The sequence below is a fragment of the Elephantulus edwardii genome, unplaced genomic scaffold (genome assembly GCF_000299155.1).
Source record: "Elephantulus edwardii isolate Elephantulus edwardi_28Jun2011 unplaced genomic scaffold, EleEdw1.0 scaffold00028, whole genome shotgun sequence".
Classification (NCBI taxonomy): Eukaryota; Metazoa; Chordata; class Mammalia; order Macroscelidea; family Macroscelididae; genus Elephantulus; species Elephantulus edwardii.
The window spans coordinates 17,927,446-17,953,587 of NW_006399778.1; the positions used below are offsets into that span (position 1 = coordinate 17,927,446).

General features: G+C 50.6%; 1 protein-coding gene across 1 annotated transcript; it reads left to right on the forward strand.

Annotated features, from left to right (window-relative positions):
* The first annotated feature begins 10,584 nt into the window (after positions 1-10,584).
* Positions 10,585-22,994, forward strand: ARHGEF19 (Rho guanine nucleotide exchange factor (GEF) 19). The gene is made up of 15 exons (XM_006883699.1): positions 10,585-10,999; positions 11,382-11,660; positions 11,807-11,912; positions 11,988-12,064; positions 12,614-12,876; positions 13,904-14,064; positions 14,174-14,326; positions 14,544-14,673; positions 14,808-14,882; positions 15,249-15,338; positions 15,485-15,645; positions 18,370-18,528; positions 18,992-19,071; positions 22,341-22,445; positions 22,837-22,994. Exons 1-15 carry the CDS (start codon positions 10,585-10,587, stop codon positions 22,992-22,994), a joined length of 2,412 nt encoding a protein of 803 aa, XP_006883761.1.
* Positions 22,995-26,142: the final 3,148 nt, after the last annotated feature.

A 26,142-nucleotide genomic window follows, 5' to 3' on the forward strand; every position in this document is an offset into this window, starting at 1 on the left:
CCACGCCCACGTGGTGGAGAGGCCCGATTGCCCCTAGTTTCCGTTGGTCCCACCTTGAATAGCCCCTCCTTTTGTGTTAAGCATGATGCCTACCCAGCCTGGAGGGGCTTTCTGTCATTTCAGCCTTATGCCCCCACCTCCCCAACCCACGACCCACCTCCCTTTCGTCCGCAGGCCAGGCCTAGGACGAGTGAGGCGTGAATATCCTTCCAGGACTCTTGGTTGGTAGATGGAATGGGACTCATAGCGACTCTATGAACACCGAATCCGATCCTAGCCCTATCCTGTTCCAGCCTCGTCATCTCTGATTTACTTGACCCGATTGTTAGTTGCTGTGTCACACCATCTTGTGTAGGATCATCCTTTCTTTCGCTAGCCTCTAGCTTTCCAAGCATGATGTTCTTTTCCAAATATTGGCCCCTTCTGACAACATGCCCAAAGCATGTAAGACGAAGAGTCATCATCCTGCCCTCTAAGGAGCGTCCTGGTTGCACGTTCTTTAAGTCACTAGGCCCGCACAATCACCCTACTGTAAGATCCTCTGCTTTCCAGCGAGGGGTCTGGTCAGTGACTTCACCTGGCACGGGGTCTCTAGACACCTCTAGTCCTGCATTGCCTCCTCCGTGTTCAGTGTCTCCTACCCTCTGCAATGCTGACAGTAAACTTGTTTCTGCCCTGAAATGTGCCACCTCTCTACAAATGCCTGCCTGCCCTTCACACATTTGTAGTGGATGTCTCCTTCCAGTGTGATGATGTCCTAGCAGTAGAAGTACATTGGGCCAGAGAATTCCAATCACTCAGAACTGAATGGTCTCAAGTTGGGGCTAAGGGACAACTTCTCTGAGCACTGGATGTCCTGCCCTGAACATTAATCAGCAACAGAAACAACTCACCTCACTGGTGTCCTGTCAGAACTATTTCATAAGAGACTCAGTGCCATATGCCATGAAGAGATTGCCTACCTTTCTCTCGAGGAACAGCAGGTGGATTTGAACCACCTGCCTTAGAGTTAGTAGCACAACTCCTTTCTCACTAGGCCTCCAGAGTCTATGAATAAAAATGAAATCGTTTCATTAGGTCAGTTAAGATACCTCCCAATGGATATCCATTCATTCACTAGACTCTCCTAAACACATGGTGAGGCAGTACACTGTTGTTGTTGTTAGGTGCTGTCAAGTAGCAACCCTGTGAACAAAAGATCTGAACCCTGTTCTATCCTGCACCATCCTCACACTTCCTGATACACAAGAGCCCATTGCAGCAGTTATTGCGTCAATCCAGCTAGCCGACGGTCTTTCTTTCCTTTGTCAACCCTCCACCCTTCCCAACATCATGCCCCTCTCCAAAATAGCCCCTTCTAGCAACATGCCCAAAGTATGTGAGGCAAAGACTCACCATTCTTGCCTTCAAAGAGCACTCTGGCTGCACCCTCTCCAAAGCATATTTGTTTGTTCTTTTGACCCTCCGTGGCATGTTCAGTGCTCTTCTCCAACAGCACAGCTCAAAGGCTTCAATTCTCCTTCTCTCATCCTTATTCACTGTCCAGCTCTCAGATGTGTAGCAAGTGATCAGAAAGACTATGGTCTGAATCAGATGCACCTTAGTCCATACTGGTAGTACATTGTGTTGTTGTTGTTATATGCCATCAAGTCACCTGTGACTCCTAGTGACCCTATGTACAACAGCCCTAAACCCTGCTCTATCCTGTGCCAATCTTATTGTCTCTGACACACCCATCCCGATTACCCCAGTCACTGAATCAACCCATCTCATTGATGTAGTACATACTGGCCAGTAATTATGAAAAGAGATCAGCAGTGGAACCAGAAAGAACTGGGCTTGGGTACTAATTCTGCACTGTATTAAATGTGTAGTAAGACTATGCAGAGACATTCCATTGTGTGGCTCATAATAAATTATGGATAGCATTGAGAAGAATGGAAATTCAAGAATGTGCTTATTTGAAGTGTATGATAGACCCGAGAAGTAGTTGTCCAAACAGAACAAGGGAACGCTACATGGTTTAAGATCAGGAACCGTGTGTATCGGGGTTTTCTCCTTTCTCCATGCCTATTCAGTCTATATGCTGAGTAAATAATTTGAGAAATGGGACTATATGAAGAAGAATGTGGTGTGAGGATTGGAGGAAGATTCATCAACAACTTGCATATACAATGACACAATCTTGATTGTAGAAAGTAAAGAAGATTTGAAGTACTTACTGAAGAAGAAAAATGACTACAGCTTCTAATATGCTTATAATTCAAAATCAAGAAAACAAAAATCCTCACAACTGCACCAGTAGGCAACATCATGATAGACAGAGAAAAGATTGAAGTTGTCAGTGATTTAATTGTATTTGGACTCATAATCAAGAGCCATGGTAACAGCAGTCAAGAAATCAAAAGATATGTTGCATTAGGGAAACCTGCTGTTAAGGACTTCTACATAGTGCTAAGGAGCAAGGATGTAATTTTAAAGACTAAGGTGTGCTTGATCCAACCCCCCAGAGTGTTTTCAGTTGCTTTGTATGCATGTGAAAGCTGGACAACAGATAAGGACAACTGAAGCAGAAATGATGCTTTTGAGTTATCGTTGGTGAAGAGTATTGAGTACACCAAGGATTACCAAAGCAAAGGAATCTGTCTTGCAGGAGGCACAACCAGGGTGCTCCTTGGCGGCGAGGATGGTGAAACTTCATCTCATATACTTGGGGCATGTTGTCAGGATGGGTCAGTCCTTGGACAAAGACATCATACTTGGAAAAGAGTCAGCACAAGACAGGAAGATTATCAATGAGGTGGATTGACACTGTGACTGCAACAACGGGCTTGGGCATGGTGGAGCCCGTGAAGATGGCCAGGATGGGGCAAGGTTCCAATCTGTTGTTCATAGGTCACTATGAGGTGTAGTTGACCCAATAACACCTAACAGTAACAACTAGAACAATTAGCTGTGTGACCTTGGACAATTTCTTCACTCTGTGGGAAAACTATCTTTACTAGAACTACTTTGCACCCTTTCATAGTACTATAATCTTTGCAGATTGCCTTTCCTGTTTGCAGCACTCATAACTGTTACTTATAACCCTGTTGTATCAATGGGACTTTTATTTTTATTTCTGTTCTCAAGGTCACGCAGCCATTGGGCAGCAGGTGGGAGGGGTACTGCAGCTGTCCAGCCCTGATAGCATGTCCTGGTGGCAAGTGTATGATACTTGGTCAGTGGCAGTGACTGACCCTCCTTCACCCTGGAGTCTGGTGGCTTGGATTCTAGTCCTGGCTGGTCCACTTACTCCCTCTGTGACCTTGAGAAAGTTGCTAGCCTTCACTGTTCCCTCGGTAACAGGGAAGTAATAATGGTGTCTACCTGGTTGGAAGCAGGAGTGGCATCTACTTCCTAAACCACAAGCCTCTGGAAACTCTATGACCTTTGAGAAATGATGGTAGTTAAAGAAAGGCTTCAGCTCTTTTGTTCATAGGGTCACTATGAGTTATGCACGACTTGATGGCAGTCAACAACAAGAACAATCTATGATATAGCCCTTCTTCATAGATCTTATGAGAGATTTAAATGGCATATTGCTGGTGAAGTTAACAATAAAATTTAAATGGGATAATGGCAGTGAAGCTAGCCAGCCAGTGCCCTTATCTGTAAAGTGGGAGCAAGAACAGTATCCACTTTATAGGATCTCAGTGGAGATTAAGAACTTTCACGTGAAGTTTTCAGAGCAGTGCTTGGCACATAATAAGTGCTCAATGAGAGTTATTAGCAACATGAGTATAAATGTTTATTTATGTGTTCAGAGCAATAATAAAAACAATGTCATTGCTGTTGACTTCATTCTGACTCATAGTGACCCTATAGGACAGAGAAGAGCTGTCTCACAGGGTTTCCAAGGCATGTTTCAACTAACAGATGCAGCCATGGATGCACTCACTCATCTACTCAGGAAGTTTGAAGGATAGCTGCCTGGTCAACTGTCTAGAGGAGATCCATATTAGTCCCCATTCCCAAAGAAGATGATCCAACATAATATGGAAATTATTGAACAATATCATTAATATCACATGCAAGCAAAATATTCCTGAAGATCATCCAAAAACAGGAACTTCCAGAAATTCAAACTGGACTTAGAAGAGGCTATGGCACCAGGGGAATCATTGCTGATGTCAGATGGATCCTGGGTGAAAGCAGAGAATGCCTGAATAATGTCTGCCTGTGTTTTATTGACTATGCAAAGGCATTTCAAATTATGGCTAACATTGAGAAGAATGGGAATCCCAGAACCCTTAATTGTGCTCATATGAAATCTAAACCTAAACCAAGATGCTGTTGTATGACAAAACAAGGGAACAACACAGTATGGCTAAAAATCAGGAAGGGTGTGCATCAGGATTGCATCCTTCCTCCTTACCTATTCAATCTGTATGCTGAGCTGTAATTCATGAAGCTGGACTCTGTGAAGAAGAATGTGGCATCAGGAGCAGAGAAAGACTCATCAACAATCCACATTGTGCAGATAAAACAACCTTGCTTATTGAAAGTGAGGAACACCCGAAGTTCTTGCTGCCTAGGTTCAAAGTTCACAGCCTTGAATATGGACTACATCTCAGTGTGAAAAACCCAAAGGTCCTTACCACTGAGCCAACAGGCAACATCTTCATAGATGGATAAAGGATTGAAATTGTTAATGATATCATGTTGCTTCGATCCACAATCTACATCCTTGGTACCAGCAGTCAGGAGCTAAGGAGATTTGTTGTTTTGGACAAGGTCACTGTCAGGGACCTCTCCAAAATACTGAAGAACAATGATGTCAGTTCAGAAACTAAGGTGTGCCTGATTCGGGCCATGAGGGTTTTGTTGTTGTTGTTGGTTTGGGGTTTTTTAGGCCATATTTTTTTTTAAACACTTGCTATGTATCTGAGAGCTGAACAATGACAGAAAAATAACTGATGCTTTTGAGCTGTGGTGTTGCAGAAGAGCAACATGGACTGTCAAAAGAATGAACATGTATGTCTTGGAAAAAGCCAGAGTGCTCCTTGGAAGCAAAAATAGTGAAGCTTTATCTCTCATACTCTGGACACGTTGCTAGGAGAGGCTCTCCCTTGGAAAGAGATATCATGCTTGGAAAGGTAGAGGGTTAGTGAAAGAGAGAAAGACTCCCAACTAAATGGATTGCATTTTGCAATGAATGCAGCAGTGGGCTCCAGTGTATCAGAGATGGTGAGGATAGCAAAGGATAGGACAGAATTCAGATGTGTTGTTCACAGGGTCACTATGGGTTGTACCCAACTCCATTGCACCTAACAACAACAATCATTACAGAAGCGGACTGTCGCCTAAACAAAAACTCCAGCATTACTGTCAAAAACTCCAACACTGCTGTCAATTCCAACTTATGGCGACCCTCTACCATGTTCCCAAGGCTGTAAATCATAAAGGAGGCTACTTTCCAGCTTTCTTCTGCAGGATTCAAACCACTGACCTTTTGATTAACAGTGTAACACATAAAACCCACTACTCCATCAGACTTCCTTTGACTGTCAAAGTGTCTGCCAATTTCCAAATGCTTAACTTTCTGGAAGGTATTATTAGAGAAAAAGCAACTTCTCCTTTAGAGGCAAGGTTGCGAGCTTGAGAAGATTGTGTGCCTGGTGTATGGCAGGCCATCTGCCCATATGCCCTTGTTTCCACTTGGGCTCTTTAAGCTGGCTTATTGGAGCCTCATTTCTCATTTGAAATGGATTTGAAATGGAGGGTTAAACCAGGCTACTCCTTGGAGGCAAGGATTCTGGGGCTTCGTCTGACATACTTTGGACATGTTGTAAGGAGAGACAGGTCCTTGGAAAGGGACATCATGCTTGGTAGGGTAGAGGGACAGCGCAGGAGGGGAAGACCCTCTATGAGGTGGATTGATTCAGTGACTGGGGTAATTGGGATGGGTGTGTCAGAGACAAGACAGAGCAGGGTTTAGGGCTGTTGTACATAGGGTCGCTATGAGTCGCAGGCGACTCGACAGCACATAAAAACAGTCTGGAAATCTTCCTGGAAGAGGTGCTTGGAAAGGGTGAGGAGGGTCAGACCAAGCAGGGAGGTGTGACTGTTCCAGAGGGGTAGTGATGCTCAAGGGGCTACCTGGGGTCATCATCACCAAGTGCCCTGCATCACCTACTTTCAAATACAGAGATGAATATTCCCATTTTATAGATGCTCTGACAGGCTCAGGAAGGGTTTGCACACCATGGAGTTCTCAGGAGTTCAAGGTTAGGAGAGTCTCTGTGAACTTTCCAAGAAACTCTCCAAGCCCGGAGAAGGCCTCTAAGCCTGCCTCACATTTGGGGAGCTAGAGGGGGCCTGTCTCCTATGAAAAGTTGAGCCCCTCCTATCTAGAGGACGTGGTTCTGGGGTCCTTGGAGCCTCTCCTTGGCATAGGACTCCCATTGTTCCAGCCCCCCTCTAGCACCTCAGACTGGCCAAACCGGTTCTGGAGAAGGGGGCGGGAGCAGACACGTTAGGACAGCAGCCCGCCTGCCTGCAAGGTTCCCTCCTCCTTCGCCTCCCCCCTCCCTGCCCCACACAATACCCAGGAGCTTCCATTGCCTAGCTTGGGGGACACACTGACATCGCCCCTGAGGACCTGGCTGCAGCCCCAAAGCCCCCAGGGCAGCCTGGTGGTCTGGAGCCCTGGACAGTGCCGGCATCTAGACGGAGCTCCTGGCTGAGGTAGGGCCCCCAACCTGGTGCCAGTAGCCCCAGTCTCCTCCCAGCAGTCTCCTCCGAGCAAGTCCTTTGTGCTGCTTGCTTGGCCTCTGCTACTGGCCCCCACCCACTTGTGGTCTTTTGGCGTTTCTTCCACAGCCTGCATGACCTGGATCCCCTTTCCAACCATGACCTCCTGCTTGACTTTGTCCCTTAAGAAGCAGAGGACTCTTGCTAGGGTCCCTGGAAGGGGGCAGGGAAGAGTTAGATACAAGAGGTCAGAGGCGTTAGCCCTGGACCATGGAAGTGTCCAGAGACCCTCTCTGCCAGCCTTGCCAAGTTTAGCAGTGCCTGCTACACCCCTTGGCCCCTGCCTGTTCTTCTCACCCTGAGCAGGCACTGAGGATGGCACAGGTTTCCTAGAGGGCACAGCTAGGAGGGACCTTAGAGAGCACTTTGCAGATGGGGTCAAAAGGGCCCAGGTCAGTGCTAGGACTGCTGAGTTTCAGTTGATCAGATCGGCAGTGGGCCTTGAGCCCCGGGCAGTGCTTTTATCCGTGTGGGTTCTGGAGTGACCCTTATGCTGATCTCTGTACTGGGCCACTTCTTGATCCAGCTATATGCCTGCTACCTATGGCCACTTCTCTTCTGGAAGTTTTTGTTTATTTGTTTTCTCCTAGCAGAGGTTGTCTGTGAACAGTGGGAACTCGACTTTGCCCTTGCCCTTGACGGTTGGCATTGGAGTTTAGTTGACAACATCCCTGGGAGGCCACAGGGCTACATCTCAGCTTGTTCTTGGTCGGTGTGTACTGTCGAATCAGAAACCAACCCATAGCTGATGCTCCGGTGGGTTTTCAGAAGCAGTTAATCGCACAGGAGGAGATTGCCCATCCTCTGCAGAACTGGCGGAGTCCAAGCGCCTGCCTTTGGGGTTGCAGTACAGCTTCTTGCCACTAGGCCACCAGAGCTAGATGGGTCCTTTTTAGTGTCCACTGGTCTGGATAGAGGGGGAGACGACTCTCTTCAGAACAGTTTCTCCATAGACTTGCCTCTCCCATTCCCCCCTCATCTAGTTAATTGTTTCCTCCAAGGCCTTGAATAGAGGGTGCGCCTGCCCCACAGGCTCGATGTTTTACTCATTTATCTCTGGGACTGACATGGGTGGAGAGAGGATTCAAAAACACTAATAGAATAACTCTCAGGATACAAGAGAGGGGACAGCCAGCCGCCCATCTGCCTGCAAGGTTGTGTGTGTGTGTGTGTATACCTGTAGGTCCACAGAAGCATCTGAAATGGCTGTGTGGAGGACGTCTGAGTTCTGGAGAAAAAGAGCACTGTTTGGCGAGAGACCCTCATGCCTCCTTCCACATGATCCTACGAAGTGGGGTGTGTCCACGCTCACCGCTTGACTTGTCATGTGTAATGAATGGGTCAAGTCATTCTTCTGACTAGAGAAACAGGAATGATGATGATAATGATTTTCAGAGCGATGACTATTACAGTTTCCACTATGTACTAGATGCTTTACTTACATTGTCATGAATTCTCACATTAACATTATGAAGCTGATGTGATTATTGTGCTTATCAGATGAAGAAACAGAAGCTTAGAGACACTTGGCCAGATGGATGCTTTTGTTGTTATGTACCGTTGAGTTGGAACCAACTCATAGCTGACCCTCTAGTTGGTTTTCAGAGGCTGTAAATCACTGGGGAGGAGATTGCCCAATTTTTCCCTGTAGAGCTGTTGGTGGGTTTGAACTGCGTGTCTTTGGGTTGTCAGCACAACTGCTCACCACTAAGCAGCCAGAGTTCCTCCTGCATGAGTAGCCGATGTGTAGTTAGGCTTAAGAGGCAAAGCCTTGGGGTACCAGCTAGAATTACCCTGTAGGGAGAGTTTGGAGATCTAAGCTGTGCCTTAGAAATAACGAAGCCCCTTTCCTCCCAGGCAGGAGACAGAGTCAAAAGAGAAGAAGGAAGCAATTTAAAGGGCAAGGCAGAAAGAGTGGGACCCAGCCACAGATCCAGCTGTCCCCGCTGTGTCCTCTCCTCCCTTTCTCTCCAGGGCCACTGACACTGTCACTGTTTTAGGCCAGGACTGTTCCCCTCTGTGCACCTTGGTGCCCAGAGTGTTTGGACCATGCAACGAATGGTTAGTTATTACCTTTTCCAGCTTTTCTGGAATTCCCACCTTGAGTTAAAACCGGCAGCTACTTCTGTTTAACATTTGCCAAACTAGGTTGTAACTGTTCTCCTTTTTGGCTCCCCCAGTGGACTGGCAGTCCCCCGGGGGCAGGAAATGTTTGTACATCTGTCTCCCTGGGTCTTGCTGAGTTTCACATTCTGCTCGGTCTCTGCTCTGGTCTGTTGGAGATTTTCAATGTCCCTGTCTCTCTGTCTCCAGCTCTGGGTCTCTGAATGTCTTAGTGTCTGTGGTTTTTCTGGGTTTGGATGTTTTGGGGGTCTCAGTTTTACAGTTGTTCTCTAAAGAGTTTCCATCTCTCCAATGTCTCTTAGTGGCTCAGTCCCTTTCCCCTGGGTCTCTGTCAGGCTGAGCACTACCCCTCTGGCCTGGAGGAGGGCCTTTGAGGGGTCCTTGCTGCCCTGCCTGCCCACAGGGAGGCCAGGCTAGGGCAGGCCCCCGCCCAGCCGCCACCCACTCCCTCCCCCCTTTCCTACCCACTTGCCTCACCACAGGGTTTGATGAATCAAACTCTTTGTCTGGGTGGGATCTCCCCCAGCCAGCTGGGCAGAGAGAGGGCTTCCCCGAACAGCATCAGCAGAGGGCCTCGGCTGGAGAGGTGAGGGGTTGCCAGAGGGTGGCCCATGGAGGGCCACAGGGTAAGGGTTCTGGGGGTTCAGACCCCTCACATCAAGAGGTCTGCCTGAAGTTCTGGCAGGCTGGTGGGGAGTGACTTCCTGTCGGGAGAGCACCCTTCAGTCAAGCAGGATTTTAGAGCTAGGAGCTGGGATGGGGAATCCCCCTCCTGGAATCCCCCTCCTGCTCCAAACTAGGGGGCTTGGGAGCCTCCCTGTCCTTCTCCTGGGAGGCCCAGCTTGATTCGGGTGGTGGCCTGCCCGTCACTCTGTGACTCTCCCAGCCAGCTTGGCAAGGGTGTGGGCACCACGAGTGCCGAAAGCTGCAACTTTGGCAGGGGTGGTGGTGCTGGGTCACAGCGGAGCCAGGACTTCTGGAACTGTTTGTTGATGTCAGCATCCCAAGGGCTGAAGAGCGTGAGTGGATGTCAGTAGCTGATGGGTCAGTGTGTGTGCTTGTGGGAAGTGTCTGTGTGAATGTACATAGTTACGTACAAAATTTGTGAATCTGTGACTTTGAAACCTCTCTCCCTGAAAATGTGTATGTCATTGTGTGTGAGAGAACATACATGTGAGGTTGTATATTCTGCTATATACATGCATGGATAATGCAATAATGACTGTATCTGTATATCTGGTTGGATGTCAGTGTGTGTTGGAGATGATAGAGAATATATGCGGGTCATAGTCACGGTGTGGAAATGAGGTGTTAGAGCTACAGACTCGGGAGCTAGACTTGGTCCCATCATTTACCAAATAGCAACCTTTTTGTACCTCACTTTCCTCACCTACAAAATAAGGATGATGACAGTATCCGTCCACTGGGTGGTTGTGAGGATTCAAGGAGGTATTATGTGTAGAGCACTTGTCCTGTCACTCAGTTCCAAATAAGTAATCGCCATCACCATATAATTAGGTGTGTGAAGGTGCTTGTACAGATGTGTATACACGTGTCCACAAGCCTCTGGGACATGGTGGCTCTATGACCAACTTTATTGCCCTGTGTCTGGCACTGACACTTTTTTCTCCTACAGGCCCAAGTGGGTGGCAGAGCAAAGGAGGAATGGAGTGTGGGCCACCTGCTGCCCTCCAGCCCCACCTGGCTGAGCCACCTGGCCCTGCCCACTGCCCGGTGGCCATGTGCCAGCAGGAGAGCCTGCCCTTTGCGGAGCTGCCCACCTTGCAGCCCCCAAGCTCTTTGTGTCTGGATTTCTTTCCTGTTGCCCCAGAGGAGCTGTGTGCTCCTGGCAGCCGCTGGTCCTTGGGGATTCCTGCCCCACTCCAAGGACTGCTATGGCCACCATCCCCAGAAAGCCCAGACACTGAGGTTCCTAGCATTGGGGGGATGAGGCCCAGCAGGGCTGGCAGCTGGCCACACTGTCCCAACGCCCAGCCCCCAGCTCTGGAGGGACCCTGGAGACCCCAGCACTCCCAGCCACAGCGCAGGGCCAGCCACGGCTCAGAGAAGAAGTTGGCCTGTGAGTCACTCCCTGGCGGACAGTGGGGGAGGGTTGGGTGGCTCTTAGTTATTGTCAAAATCCGTTTTAGTGATCAGAGAACTGGGGCTCAGGGAAGGCAAATGACTTGGTCAGGGTAGAGCTGCAAGTGGCTATCCTGGGCATCCTGTCTCCTTGGCCCACTGCAGTCAGTCACTGTGCTTGCTGCCTCTGCCCCTCTGGTTGATCCCTGTGCTCTGATTCAGGCAAAACCCACATCCTGGCAAAAGCATCTTCCCTTCTGTCATGTTACGCAAACCTCCCTCAGATGCTCAGGGCCACAGGACAGCAGCTGGGAGGAGCTGGGAAGAAAGCAGAGTGAGTGCCAGCCTGTGCCCACACCTCTACCCCTATCCCTCCACAGGGCGCAAGATGCGGGTGTACCAGCGTGAAGAGACCTCTAGCAGCCCCGAGGACCATCCTGTCTTCCTGGAGCCAGACCAGATGCAGAGGGAACAGGCCCTGAGGCCCCAGGAGCCTAGGCCATTGGAGCAGTCCAGGCCCACCTGCGTGAGCCTCGAGGGACCTGAGCGAAGGCGCTTCTCAGCCTCTGAGCTCATGACTCGGCTGCACTCTTCCCTGCGCCTGGGGCGGAATTCAGCTGCCAGGGCCCCCGGCCTGGGCACTGCCGCAGCCCGTGAAGGTACCAGCTCTTCCTTTGGATCCTGAGAACAACCTGGGAGCCGGATGTGGGGTCAGGGCGTAGTGTGTTCAATGGACCTCAGGGCCAATGGGACATGGTTTCCCTGTGCCCAAAGGCCACCTACCCTCAGATCTCGTCCTGTCTAGAAAAAGCAGGTGCAAAGGAGTCACGAAGTATGATGAAGGTGGACAGCATGATGCTACCAGCCTCTGCTGACCCGAGCGAGGGCCCTGACGACTGGCCCAAGCCCAGGTACCACCTCGCGCTCAGGCACCAGTATGAGGCTGCGTGTCGCGAAAAAGCGTCCTAATGACCCCTTTCCTCCAGGTTGGACACGCAGGAAGAGGCCCCTCTCAGTTCCAAGAGCTCCAGCGAGAGGCGCCAGTCTCGGTTTCTCCTTAACTGTATGTGGGAGAGGGTAACGACAGAGGGTGGAGGTCATGGGGGAAGGGGCTAGGAACTGGGAGACTGGAGCTTGAAGAGCTAAGGGGATGGAGGGGTCATGTGACAAGTGGCTGCTAACTGAGGTGAACCCACCAGTCACTCCTGGGAGAAAGGTGTTGCAGTCAGTTTCAGTAAAGATGGAAACCCTTGGGGACCCTTGGAAACCCTATGGGGAAGTTCGACTCCACAACAATGGGTATGGAGCGATCATGTAAGAATCTTAAGCACAGTAGCCGAAAGGTTGAGAGTTCGAATTCAGAGGCACCCTGGAAGATGGGCGAGCTGTTACTGAGCGTCCCCAGCCTTGAAAAATCCTATGGAGCAATTCTATTGAGCACACACGGGATATTTCGCCCTGAGTCGGAATCCTCTCCACCGCAACCAGCAATAACACGGCCAGAGGCTGGCACGCAGTTGGTTCTCAGTGTTTATGGAATGAATGAGTGAGTGAATGACTGAATTCACTGGGTTCCGACCTCGGCCCTCCCCCGTCCCTGTTCCCTGCCCAGCCGTCCTCTACCAGGAATACAACGACGTGGCCAGCGCCCGCGAGCTGCGGCGGCAACAGCGCGAAGAGGAGGGCCCGGGGGACGAGGCGGAGAGCGCGGAGGAGGGGCCCGGGCCGCCGCGCGCCAACCTCTCCCCCAGCAGCTCCTTCCGGGCGCAGCGCTCGGCGCGCGGCTCCACCTTCTCGCTGTGGCAGGACATCCCCGACGTGCGCGGCAGCGGCGTCCTGGCCACGCTGAGCCTGCGTGACTGCAAACTGCAGGAGGTGGGACCCCGGCGGGGAGGGGTCTCGAGGGGCGGAGCCCTCGAGGGGTGGGGCCTGCGGAGCGGCAAGGCGGCGAGGAGGGGGCGGGGCTAGCAGAACTAGGCTCTGTGGTCCTGGTGCCGGGGCTAAACTAGGGGCGGAGCCACTGGGGGATGCAAACTGCAGGGTGTGGGCAGGGGCCCCAGCGAGTGGAGAAAACACACAAAATGGGCGGGCTGGCCAGAGCTGTCACTTTGAAAGGTGGGCGCTAGGACCTTACAAAGAGTAAGCCAGAAAGGATAGAAGAGGGGAAGAGCTAAAAGACTAAAGGATTAGGGGCTCGGAGCCGGGCGGGGCCCCGAGCAGGGGTGGGGTTAGCAGGGGCGGTGCTAGTCCACAGGGAAGGCGAGGCTGTCCGGGCTCGAGGAGTCCCAGTACTCGGGGAGGGTCTGGAAAGTAGAGGTTTCTGTTGTGTTCGGTTATGGAACAGAATCCTTGCTGAGCCTCCAGTGGGTTTTCACAGGCAATATGTCGCACTGGAGGAGACTGCCCATTCTCCGATGCAGCCTTTGGGATTGCAACACAGCTTTTTACTACTAGGCCAGTAGAGCTCCCTAGGGCCAGCTCCCTCCTAGTGGCGCCACAGTTAAAGCTAACCAAAAGATGGTGGGTTGGAATTTACCAGTCACTCCGCAGAAGAGTCCACTTCCATGTAGATTTTACGCCTTGGAAACCCTATGGGGCGGTGCTTTTCCGTCCGACTGCATGCCTGTGAGTCACTGCCTCTGTGGCAGTAGGTTTTTTGGTTTGTTTAGATGGATTTAAACAGCCGACAGTGGAGGGAGGCAGGCCCCCTGACAGAGCCAGCATTAGAGTGAGGCTAGAGGAGGCGGCTGAGGGCTTTTAGAGGGGGTAGGCTATAGAAGGGTAGGGGCACGGAGTGTCCCTAAGGAGGTGGTGTCCTTGACTAGGGCGAGTGGGATGTTACGCCCAGGCATGTCAGGGGACTCTACCTGGCTGTTTGAGCCTTGTCCCTGCCCTCACTTAGGCCAAGTTCGAGCTGATCACATCGGAGGCCTCATACATCCACAGTCTGTCGGTGGCCGTGGCCCACTTCTTGGGCTCAGCTGAGCTGAGTGAGTGTCTGGGGGCACAAGACAAGCAGTGGCTGTTCTCTAAACTTCCAGAAGTCAAGAGCACCAGCGAGAGGTGAGAATGGTTTAACATGGCTGGTGGCAGGAGCTGAGCCTGGGGCTTGGTGGGCTTCGGGATCCAGGGTCTCTGCCCTCCCCTGACTCCTGCCACCGCTCCCTCCCAGGTTCCTGCAGGAGCTGGAGCAGAGGCTGGAGGCTGACGTGCTGCGCTTCAGCGTGTGTGATGTGGTATTGCACCACTGCCCAGCCTTCCGTCGCGTCTACCTGCCCTATGTCACCAACCAGGCCTACCAGGAGCGCACCTACCAACGTCTGCTGTAGGGACCGGGGCTTCTCAACGGGGGGGGGGGGGGGAGGCAGGAGGGAGATCCAGCAGGGGAAAACACTGTACTGGGTGCAGAAGAGTGACCCTGGGAGGGGTTCTGGGAACAGAGAATTCCCTGCTCCCACAGCACCTGAAGCACCTGAAGGGGCCAGGGTCGTGGATCCTGGTAGTGGTGTGCCTGTGACCCCTTGACTCCTCTTAACTTTCAGCCTGGAGAACCCCAAGTTCCCTGGCATCCTGGCTCGCCTGGAGGAGTCTCCCGTGTGCCAACGTCTGCCTCTCACCTCCTTCCTCATCCTTCCCTTCCAGAGGATCACCCGCCTCAAGATGCTAGTGGAGGTACTGAGAGGGCATCAGGTGTGGGGGGTTGAGCTGTACCCCTGTGAATTCCACAGTGCTTTTAGAAACCCCAGGGTGGGCAAGTTCATGACTAGTTATGTGGCTTACTTCATCGTGCTGGCCTCACTTTCCAGAATATTCTGAAACGGACAACACAGGGCTCAGAAGACGAAGACATGGCCACCAAGGCCTTCAATGCACTCAAGGAGGTAAGTTTGAACAGAAGCCGCCTCCTCTGAACTTCTAAACCTGTGGTTGTCAAGTTGATCCTGACTCATTAAGACCCTGTAGGAACAGAGTAGAACTGCCCTGTAGAATTTCCACGGCTAAAATTTTTATGGAAGTTGATTTTCACATCTTTCTCCCATGGAGTGCCTGGTGGGTTCAAACCAGCCACCTATCAGTGAGGCGTTGACTGCTTAGCCACTGTTCCACCCAAGATGCTCCCTTCTTGAACCTAGAATGTCTCTGAAAGAGCCTCCAGCTTTCCGAAACTCTGGTCCCCCAGTGAGAGTCTGAGGCTAGGCTCGGAGCCAAGATGGGGGCTGTGGGTGACCCATCCACATCCTCCCCAGCTAGTGCAAGAATGCAACGCCAGTGTGCAGTCCATGAAGAGGACCGAGGAGCTCATCCACCTGAGCAAGAAGATCCACTTTGAGGGCAAGGTACATGCGCCCTGCTAATGGGACCAGGGAAGCCCTTGTCTCCTTGCTACTCACAGCCCACACCCTCCCATTGCTGTCCTGGCCTTGCTGCCCTGGTGTCCCCGAGCCTGACCTGCCCTCTCCCTTGTCCTGCTTCATGCCTCCAGATCTTCCCGCTGATCTCCCAGGCCCGCTGGCTGGTTCGGCATGGAGAGCTGGTGGAGCTGGCACCCCTGCCCGCAGCACCCCCAGCCAAGCTAAAACTATCCAGCAAGACGGTCTACCTGCACCTCTTTAACGACTGCCTGCTGCTCTCCAGGAGGAAGGAGTGAGTCAGGGCAGCTCGGTGGGGGTGGGTGGGTTGGAGACAGGTTCTCTTCTGCCCCACCACTGGGCTCACACTCAGGCCATCATTGAACGTGGTCTGTGCTAGGCTCTGCTGCTTGGAGGTAAGATTCCAAGGCTAGACTTTGCAAGGGATTTGAAACTCTCTGCTTGGAGGTGAAGCCAGAGATTTAGACGACAACCTAGGATTAACAGCTCTGTACTGAATGTGAGAAAGGCCAATCTTTACTGAACACCTTTCTGTGCCGGGCGTGCCCTGTGGATTATCCTCTCTAATCTTTCAAACAGCTCCATAGGAAATAACTCATTGCCATACAGTTGGAACTGGCTCATAGCTCACCCTTCAGTGCATATGAGGAGATTGTCCATCTTTCCTCCACAGAGATGCAGGTGGATTTGAACCATGAGAGATGTGCTGCCTTTGGCTTGGCAGTGCAACTCCCTATGGACCATGCCACCAGAACCCCCTGGGAAATAGGCTTCCTGATTATTTTCAACATCATGGAGCTTGTAGGTAGAGGATCTAGGAGCAGGCCAGGTGTATCTGATGTCTGATCCCAGAATTTTAACCACTGAGTTAAATTGTTACCATCTGTAAAATAAAGCCTACCACCTGTGCTGCTGAGAAGTTCAGTATGATAAAAGTACATGAAACGAGCTTGGCCGTGTACCTGGCACATGGCAAAATCTCACTTGGTGTTAGCTATGATTATTCTCAGAGAGGGATGAGGGAAAAGGCTTCCTGGATGAGGTGAGGACGTTTTATGCTATGGGAAAAGTTGATCCCTGATTTGTTAATTTCCTTTTTTAAATACTGGTTTATTTATAAAGTTCTTATACATTGTTTTTCATGTCAGATCTTTCCCATTTCTTCAACACCACCCCGTCCACCCATCAAACTTTGCAGCTCCATGATATGGTCGCATATTTATTCATTTCTGCAGTACACTGTCACCGAATCCCTGTTCTGTACCAGGCCCTCTGCGGGGTGCTGCAGACACAAAGTTGAATAGAACCTGTCACTTTGCTCCCAGGGGCTCTGACACATCTTGATTACCACATGATCAGAGATGGAATGGTATAATGGTGCTGTGGTATTCTGTGATGTTGTTGTTTCTTGTTATGTGCCATCGAGTTGCTTGCGACTCATAGTGACCCTATGTACAACAGCCCTAAACCCTGCTCTATCCTGTGCCAATCGCACTGCCTCCAACACACCCATCCCAATTACCCCAGTCACTGAATCAATTCACCTCATAGAGGGCCTTCCCCTCCTGCACTGTCCCTCCACCCTCCCAAGCATGATGTCCCTCTCCAAGGACCAGTTCTTCCTTACAACATGTCCAAAGTACATCAGGCAAAGCCCCAGAATCCTTGCCTCCAACGAGCAGCCTGGTTTAACCCTCTCCAGAATGAATCTGTTTGTTTTCCCAGCAGTCCATGGTACCCTCAATACTCTTCTCCAACACCAAAGCTCAAAGGCATCAATTCTCCTTCTATCCTCCCTAGTCATTGTCCAACTCTCTGATGCATAACAAGTGATTGGAAAGACCATGGCCTGTATCAGACGCACCTTAGTCTCCAGAGTGACACCATTGCTCTTCAGTACTGTGGAGGGGTTCCTAACAGCAGACTTTCCTATGGCAATACATCTTTTAATTTCCTGGCTGCTGGTGCCAAGAGTGTTGACTGTGTGTAGGATGAGAATCTACAGAAGGAACATTTGAGTTGGGCCTTGAAGGATGAGTAGGAGTTTTCTTGGTAGAGAAAGTGATTTAGGGGTCTAGCAAAATAATGGTAAGAGTATAAGGGCATGTTTGGAAGAAAATAAGCTTGATGTGGCAGGGTTTATAGAGGAATGCAAGAGAGGGGAAGCTGAGATGTTGAAGGTTGTGATAGAAAAATTGGAATTATTCTGAGGACAGTTGGAAGTTATGGAGATTCCAACAGTGGAATGAGATTTCACTCCTGGTCATTTTGGAGAGTAGACCAGAGGCTTTTGCAATTGTTCAGATGAGAACACATGGAGTCTTTACCTCCAGAAGTAACAGGAGACATAAATTTAGGGACAAGGAGGTAGAGATAGAATATTGCTACTGATTGACTGTGAGGGCAGGAGGAGGGTAGCATCTGAACTGCATCTTTGGTGGTATGATGGAGTCTTTTCATGGCATAGGGAACAGAGAAGGGGGATGGAGTTTGGAGTGGGAGATAATGAGTTAAATCATGCAGAAGAAGCCTGTAGAGTCAGCTCCACTTAACTCTTCCTCTCATCTCTTCCTCTGCTGCTCATTGAGTCCACAAGTGGACCAGCCAGACACAAATTTCAGCCGTCATGGAGCCTAGACAAGTTAAGAGGATAGATTTTTCTAAACAGTATGGAAGGCTTGTCCGGTGGAACAGTGCATGTGGCTCAGTGTAAGAGATTTGGAGAGAAGTTGAAAGCATGCCTGGAGCCCAGGAACTGTCCAACCGTCTTCTACCTTGGTCAGAGAACTGGCACCATGGAGCTCTCAATTCGTTTTGGAAACTCTACTCAGCCCATGGAGACCAGTGCCCTGAGCAGACACTTGTCCCTGGAGAAGGTGTTGGAAGGGCAGACGGCCCTGCCTCTCCTCTGTTCAAATCAGAACTCACCTTGTCCTGAGGATGCTGGGTGAGAGCCCACACCCGAGCCAGGCTGATCTCCTCTGCACTGGCCCTCCAGGCTGGGGAAGTTTGCTGTTTTTGTGCATGCCAAGATGGCCGAGCTGCAGGTGAAGGACCTGAGCCTGAAGCTCCAGGGCATCCCTGGGCACGTGTTCCTGCTCCAACTCGTCCACGGTCAACACACCAAGCACCAGTTGCTGCTGAGGGCCCGGACCGAGTAAGTAGCCTTGAGGTAGGCATGGGTATGGGGAGGAGCACTCCAGGCACAAGACCTTGGCCTTGTTCTCAAGTGCCTAGTCTTTCCCAGCTCCAGTGAAGCAGGCAGGGAGAAAGGAAGATAAGGGGGCAAAGCAGTGGATGTGCTCTGCTGGGTAGGACCAGCGCACCTAGCCAGCTGCTCCTTTGTCTCTGGACATCGCTTGCTTAAGACTCACAGCACTCCTTTCCCTCTGGCTCTAGGAGGGTGGCACAGGCAGGATGTGGATAGGGCTGACGTCCGGGGATTTTTGGGTCTGCTCTCTTCTTACATTCTGAGGTGGATGGGACAGAGGCTTGGGAACAAAGTTGGGAAGTGACATGACGCAGGTCCTGGTTCTGGTCATGTGTCTGGTCTCTGTAACCCTTGACTAGGTAATTGTACTTTGCATGTTATAACAATTTAGCCCCACCTTGTCCCACAGGAGTGAAAAACAGCGATGGATCTCCGCCATGTGCCCCTCCAGCCCCGAGGAGGACAAGGAGGTCATCAGTGAGGGGGAAGGTAAGCAGCCTGCCACTCCCAGTGGCCCCACAGCCCCATGCACCCTGGACTTGGGACAGCATTGAACCTGACCTCACCTACAATGCTGACTGCAGTGTTGCTAAATCTGAGTGTAATGGGGTTAGTGGTGGGAAAGGTCAGCTAGCCCGAGTCAATGGGGAAGTGAGTTACATCAAATGGGCTGTCCACCCTCACACAGAGGCAGCACCCTAGAAATCTTAAAACCCTTCATATCCTCCCATTTTGACCCTCACAGAAGTCTACTTTTCAAGTTAGAAAACAGGTCTCAGCTAGTAAATGCAGACCTGGGTCTGGAACTCAGGTCTGTCTATCAGGTCTGTCTGTCAGCCACAGAGAGGGCAGGAACCAAGTGTGGGGAGTGGTGCTGGTGGCGGGGACAGGAGGGATCTGTCCAGCTGAGACAGAAGCTGCTCCTTCCAATGTGGGGAGTTTGTGAAGTGCAGTCACGGGAACTTTGATACGATGCACACTAGGCAGCAATTGAGGGAGCTCTGGTGGCCTAGTGGTAAGAAACTGTGCTGCAACCCCAGAGGAATACAGTTCAAACCCACCAGCCACTCCATGGGAGAAGGATGGGCAATCTCCTCCCATGCGATTAACTGCCTTTAAAAACCAGCTGGAAGGGCAGCTGTGGGCTGGTTCCGACTGGACAGCTAACAACCACAGGGCGCCCTTGAGGAAACTGCTGGTTTGTTTAATGGTAAGGAGTTGTGCGCCAGTTCAAGGTCTCGTAATTCAGATCCACCAGGATCCTCCTGTACCCTTAAAACTGCTTCTGAAAACCCACTGGCGGGTCAGCTATGAATTGGTTCTAACTCAAAAGTACACAACAACAACAGGGAGCGATTGAAAGGCGTTGTGGTGGGCTAAGTACGTGGTGGGCTAGTGGTAAGGAGTTGTGCTGCCAACCCAAAGGCATTTGGCTCAAATCCACTGCAGAAGAAAGATGGGCCATCTCCTCCAGTGCAGTTTACAGCCATCAAAGTGTCAGCTCTGAGTTGATTCCATGGCATTGACTGGGACCTTTTTTGAGGGAGCCGTTGCGTATCTAATGGTGTCGTCTGTGCTGGGTTGCACCGCTAATCCAAAGGACGATGTTCTCTGGGGTTCAGATCTACCAGTGGCCCCGTGGGAGAAAGATGGGCCATTCCCCTGTCAGGATTCATGGCCTCCAAAACCCGACGGAGGCTTGCTGTGAGTTGGAACCCACACAACGGCAGTGAGGCTTTTGGTTTGATTTTGGGTCACTGAGGAACTATTAAAGATTTTTTTTTCTATATTTTATTAATTTTCATAAACATTTACAGAGATTTTGGGTTTCCATTCATTCCTTGTTGTACTATTCTCTCTACCCTCCTCCCAGTTTGTTCTTGTCCAAATGCCACAGTGCTTGTCAAAGCCAGTTCTGATTAATCTTCTTTGTCAGTGTGTCCTTTGCCATTCCCTATCACTCCTCCCTGAGAGAGACTTCACCCCGAGTCATAAGGAAAAGGGGACGGCGTATTCTCTTAGCTACTTCCTGCTGAAAAGGGACGCTGTGGGTTTCAGGGTGAAGATCTTCTCTCACTACTCTAAAGGGCCCCTTTGGCAGTAGGAAACACATAGACTATTATGGAGATTGATTTTGGGATTTAGATGCACTCTTATTGATTGTGCTTGGCCGTACATGTTCATATCCTTGAAGATGTATCATGGGGGTGTTGCAACCTAGAAGACACAAATTTGACTAACAAGTTATAAGTACATGAGTCCAAAAATTATGGAAAAGTAAAAGAAAAGATTCTTTCATTGTTTTACAAACCCTCCCCCAGGTCCCCTCCACTATGTAGCCCTCGCTCTAGTCTCCTGTGATGACAGAAATACCTAGTTATATATTAAAGATTTTTTTTAAAGTTAAAGCTGAGTTTTACAGAGTGAAGGGCAAGGAAGGGAACTCTTTCTTGCTACCCTAATCCCAGACCCACAGTGAGGGAGTTGATTCCAGTGCACAGAAACACCCACCCTGCCGCCTGGATTTCTAAGGCTGTGAAACTTTATGATAGGAGACTGCCCATCTTTCTACTGTGGAGAAGCTGGTGGATTTGAACCACTGGCTTGACAACAGCTTGACATGGTATGCACGGCACCACCAAGGCGCCTTTCTTTTCTGACATAAGCACCTGCCAGGCGCACTGGTAGGGCCTTTGTGTATGCATTTATTTTACTTAATCCTATTAAACCCTATTGTACGTGCTTATTTTTCTCTTTTTCCATATCTGAGAAAACTGAGGCTCAGAAATGGTGAGTGACCAGCTCAAATTTGCACCACCAGTAGGTGGCAGAGCTGAGGTGTGAGCTGAGCTTGGCTCCTTAGGCTGTGCCTTTCTGTGGCCACCAGCCACCGTGGCCACGGCAGGAGGAGCTGAGGACGAGGAGTGGGGTGGAATCTCTAGCTTGGCTGCGGGCTGAGAGCCCTATTCCAGGGAGGTGGTCAGGGAAGGCCCTCTGGAAGTGACATCTGAACCCAAGAAGTACAGCCATGAAAAGAGCTGGAAAGAGTACCCCGAAGAAGGAAGACAGACAGCAGGGGGGCCCATGTGCCAGGAGCTTCGGGAGCAAGGGGGAGCCAGGAGAGGAGGCAAAGGGCCAGCAGCAGACACTCGGCGCACACAGGCCTTTGTAGGCCAACAGGAGGACTTTTTAAAACAATTTTATTATTTTGTGTGTGTATACTATCAAATCAAATCTGACTGGTAAAGGAGGAGATTGCCCCTCCTTCTCTAACAGAGCATCTTGTAGATTCGAACTGTGTACCTCTGGGATTGTAGTGCAGCTTCTTGCCACTAGGCCACCAGAGGTCCCTAGGAGGACTTTTTGAAGCACAATGGGAAACTATAGGATTTTAAACCTGGGTCTCCTTGGAGTGGATTGGAGGGAGCACAGTGATAGCAGAGGACATATGAAGAGGACATCTTACACGAGATGTCTGGGAGGGTCTCTGAGGACCATTGGAAGGTAGCTTTTGGAAGTCAGGAGCAAAATCTGGTGGGAGGAGCTGGGGATGTGAGAGCCACACACAGAGCAGTGGCTGAAACTGGGAGGGCCTGACTTCATGGACAGCTGTGTTGAGGATGAGAGAGGGGAGGGTTGACCAGGACATGGAACAGAGCAGAAGATACAGTGAGGGTCATTCCCACCTGCTTACTTCTTTCCCCCCTCCACCCTTCCTCAACCTGCCCTTGGACCCCTGACTTCTCTTGTGTTGTCAGACCGTCCCCAGGTGCAGTGTGTCAGGACCTACAAGGCCCTACAGCCAGATGAGCTGACCCTGGAGAAGACAGACATCCTGGCAGTGAGGACCCGGACCAGTGACGGTGAGAGGGGGTCCTGGGGACCTTCCTGCTGGGGCTAGGGTGGGCAGGAGGTAGGTAGCAAGGTGGTTAAGACATCACAAGAAAGGTTGTGCAAGTGATGATCAGCCACAGCATGTGGGAATCAGGTTAGACAGGAGGAGGAACTTCCCACTTATAAAAGTGTTGACTGGAGAGTGATGAGGAGAGTGGGAAATACCCTTCTCAGAGGATGTCAGGGAAAACTGGTCAGATGGTTAGCTCTGGGGCTGCTCGAGGCAGGGTCTTTAATGGCGCTGGGAAATGCTGAGATGATGTCACACTGGGCCCGAGTGTGCAGATGACACTTGCATCAGGGCTGAGGCCTGGTGTCCTTTGATGCCGCTGATGCTTCCCCTGGCCCGTGTGCCACCAGGCTGGTTGCAGGGCGTCCGGCTGGCTGATGGTGAGAAGGGGTGGGTGCCCCAGGCCTACGTGGAAGAAATCAGCAGCCTGAGCGCACGTCTCCGGAACCTCCGGGAGAACAAGAGAATCACCAGTGCCACCAGCAAACTGGGGGAGCCACCCGCGTGATGGGTGGGGTGGCCTGCGACACCAGCTCCATGCCAGGCTCCAGGACTAGTCTAGAGGGGCCTGCAGTGTCTCCGTGCCCCACATCACTACTGCTGGGCACAGGCTGGCCACAGGAGAGGACATGCCTCGAGAGGACCCCCATTGTCCTCGGGCTCCTCAGGACCTACCCTGCTCTTCGGGGCCAAGAATTGGTTCTTCTGGTGTGGGGACCATGGCAAGGACAGTAGACGTCAGGCAGACATGGGCCCTCTCCCTTCAGTGCTCCTGGACCCCTGACTCTTGGTCCCTCTGGCAGGGGCCTGGCTGGAGAAGGTCCTGATGTTAACAGATGCTGGGACTTGGATGTAACTGGGGTCTCCTGGCTGGGACCTTGAGTGGGCCCTGATTGCTGTGACTTGTTTGTAAATAAAATCCCATAATGCTTTTGCTCAGAGTCTATGAGCCACTTGATGCCACCCCTGCCCTGGGCCCACTGGCCCAGCCCAAGAAGCAGGGTTCATCCAGCCTTGGATTTGCCTTTCTCAGTGTATCCCAGTGGTGCAGTGGTTAAGCACTTAGCTGCTTTTGGAAAGATCGATGCTTTGAAGCCACCAGCCTCCTGCTGGTGGCAGTCTACTCCTGTATTGAACCAATTGATGTTGAACTGATTGAGTCCAACTCATCATGACCCTCTCTTGGGAGTCTGAGGCTGTAAATGACACACGTTATGCACTGCATGGGGCTCCTTTCTTCTCCAGACTAGAAAAGACTACCCATCTTTCTGTGATGTAGCAACTGGTGGGTTTGAACTGCTGACCTATTGGTTCACAGTGTAACTTGGTACACATTCCCATGGCAATTCTACTCTCATATACCATTATTTTGAGCTGGGACTGACTGAGTGGTTCACATCAGCATAGCTCAGCTCTTCCCGGAGGAGGGCGGCCACAGTGGCACGGCTGCTGTGCCCATGCTTTTACACCTGTTATGCCTATAAACCACACACACAGCCACATGTGCATAGCTTGTGTAGGAAGTCAACACAAGCTTGAAGGTGGATTTTGAAATTCCATAAAAACAGTATAACCCGTGCATTATGTGCAGAAAAAATTTATGGTATGTAAATTAAGCTGCTTTTAGGTGCAAGTAACAAAATAACCAGATTTGAACAGGCTCAAATATCAAAGGGACTGTTTTAGTTCGTGTACAAACTGGAAATGTATGACAACTGGGAGTTATTCTCTTGAGGGTCTAGAAGCTGTCAATTCAAATTCAGCGACACGGGCCTAAAACCCGGGTGTGGGCTGAGCCTCGCCCCCTCCAGAGGTTCTAGGGAAGGATTGTTCCTTACCTCTGGCAGCCTCTGATGGTGGCCAGCATCCCTTGACCTGATGACATTGCTCATCGCTGCCGCTGTGACCATACTGCCTTCTCTCTGCTGTGTCAGAACCCCTTTCGTTCCTCTTAGCTGGAGAAATGTCACTGCATTTAAGGTTTATCTAGATAATCCCAGGAAATCTCACCCATCTCAAGATCCTTAATTTAATCTTATCTACAAAGACCACATTCTGCCGTTTAAGAGACTCTTTTGGTGTAATAGGGGTGGTGGTTGTTAGGGGCTGTAGAGTTGACTACAACTCCTGGCGACCCTCTGAACAACAGGTCAAGAGCTTGTCTGTCCTGTACTGTCTCCTTAGTCTTTCCATGTGAAGCCCATTGCACTTGCTGTGCAGTGCCTTGCAACACGAGAGGCTTATTTTCTAGCACTTATCAAACAATATTCTACTGCTAACAGGAGAAAAAGAACTGATGCTTTTGAGTTGTTGTGCTGGCGAAGAGTCTTGAACATGCCATGGATTGCCAAGAAAACAAATAGGTCTGTCTTGGAGAGGGTGAAGCCAAGTTTCTCCTTGAAGGCTAGGATTTTGAAGCTCTGTCTCACATATTTTGGGTCTGTGGCCAGGAGGGACTGATCCTTGGAGAAGGATATTGTGCCTGTAAGGGTAGAAGAGAGGAAGACCCCTGATGAGACGGAAATGGAGTGTATTGGAGGAGTCAGTGAGACTTGGCTCACACAGGGTGGACTTCAGAGCTGCTGTACATAGGGTCACTGTGAGTTGCAAATGTCTCAACGGCAAATACCACCAACAACAACATTCATGGGGTTTTTGAAGGCCTGTTATTTCAGAAGTGGGTGGCCAGTCCTTCTGCTTTGTCAGTTTTTAGTCTAGAACTTCTCTACCTGAGGTGGCCCTGCTAAAACTTGAACAAAGTTTAAAGTTCAAATCACCTTTTGAATTGCTTCACCCTCATCTTCTGAAAGCTGGATAATGAATAAGGATGACAGAATAAAGGGAGCTCTGGTGGCCTAGTGGCAAAAGCTTCTAGCATCACAGGAACTGACAAGCCACCACAGAAGAACAAGCTGGCAGACAAGGAGTTGGATTAAGAAAGATTTCTTTTGGGGGAGCGTTTTTCAGCCTATGACTATTCTCATAACTGAGAAGTTGAAAGGCAGTGTGGGTTTCAGGCAAAGCTTGACCTAGTGGCTCAATGAAAACCCAGCATGGTCCATATCAGCTGCTCTGGGGACTTCATTCATGCCATCATAGATGAGCTTGTCTTTGTCCCAGCATTCCCTCTTAAAGTCCAGATCTCCTTCTTGTTGGATGAGCTTGGGTCACATGGGAGAAACATATGCACAGAGAACGTGCATTGATTGGCCTAACTGAAGTCATACGTTGTAGCCCTGCAGCCGCCTCCCAGGAACCCCTGGGTTTTGGGGAGTGCTGTAAAGGGGAAGGTGGATGTGAGAGAAGCCAGTGTTTCTGCAGAGGGTTGGGAGGACCTGGGAAAATAACTTGAAGATGTGCACAGCTGGGAAAGGGGAGCATCCTCCCGCCCTCTGAAGGTGAATTGGGCTGGTTCCAGAAGGCAGACATGGGGCAGACTGAGAGACACTCGGGTCCCCACGAGGCCACCTCTGGAATGGAGTCTCTGACAGGAGATGGTGCAGGGAAGGACAGAGTGCATGGGTTTAGGAGGAGGCTGCATCTGTGTCTGTTCTGGTTTAGACATTTATTCTCTGTGATTTCTTTTTAATAAGCCCTTTGTGTGGAGATAATTTTAGCTGTACAGGAAAGTCACAGAGATGGTGGATGGTACAGCA

Bases quoted from the DNA above. Each gene is read 5' to 3' on its own strand.
- ARHGEF19 (XM_006883699.1), top strand. From the start codon at position 10,585: ATGGAGTGTGGGCCACCTGCTGCCCTCCAGCCCCACCTGGCTGAGCCA. The intron at 11,913-11,987 runs GTACCACCTCGC...CCTTTCCTCCAG, and splicing joins GACGACTGGCCCAAGCCCAG to GTTGGACACGCAGGAAGAGG. The intron at 14,065-14,173 runs GTGAGAATGGTT...GCTCCCTCCCAG, and splicing joins GTCAAGAGCACCAGCGAGAG to GTTCCTGCAGGAGCTGGAGC.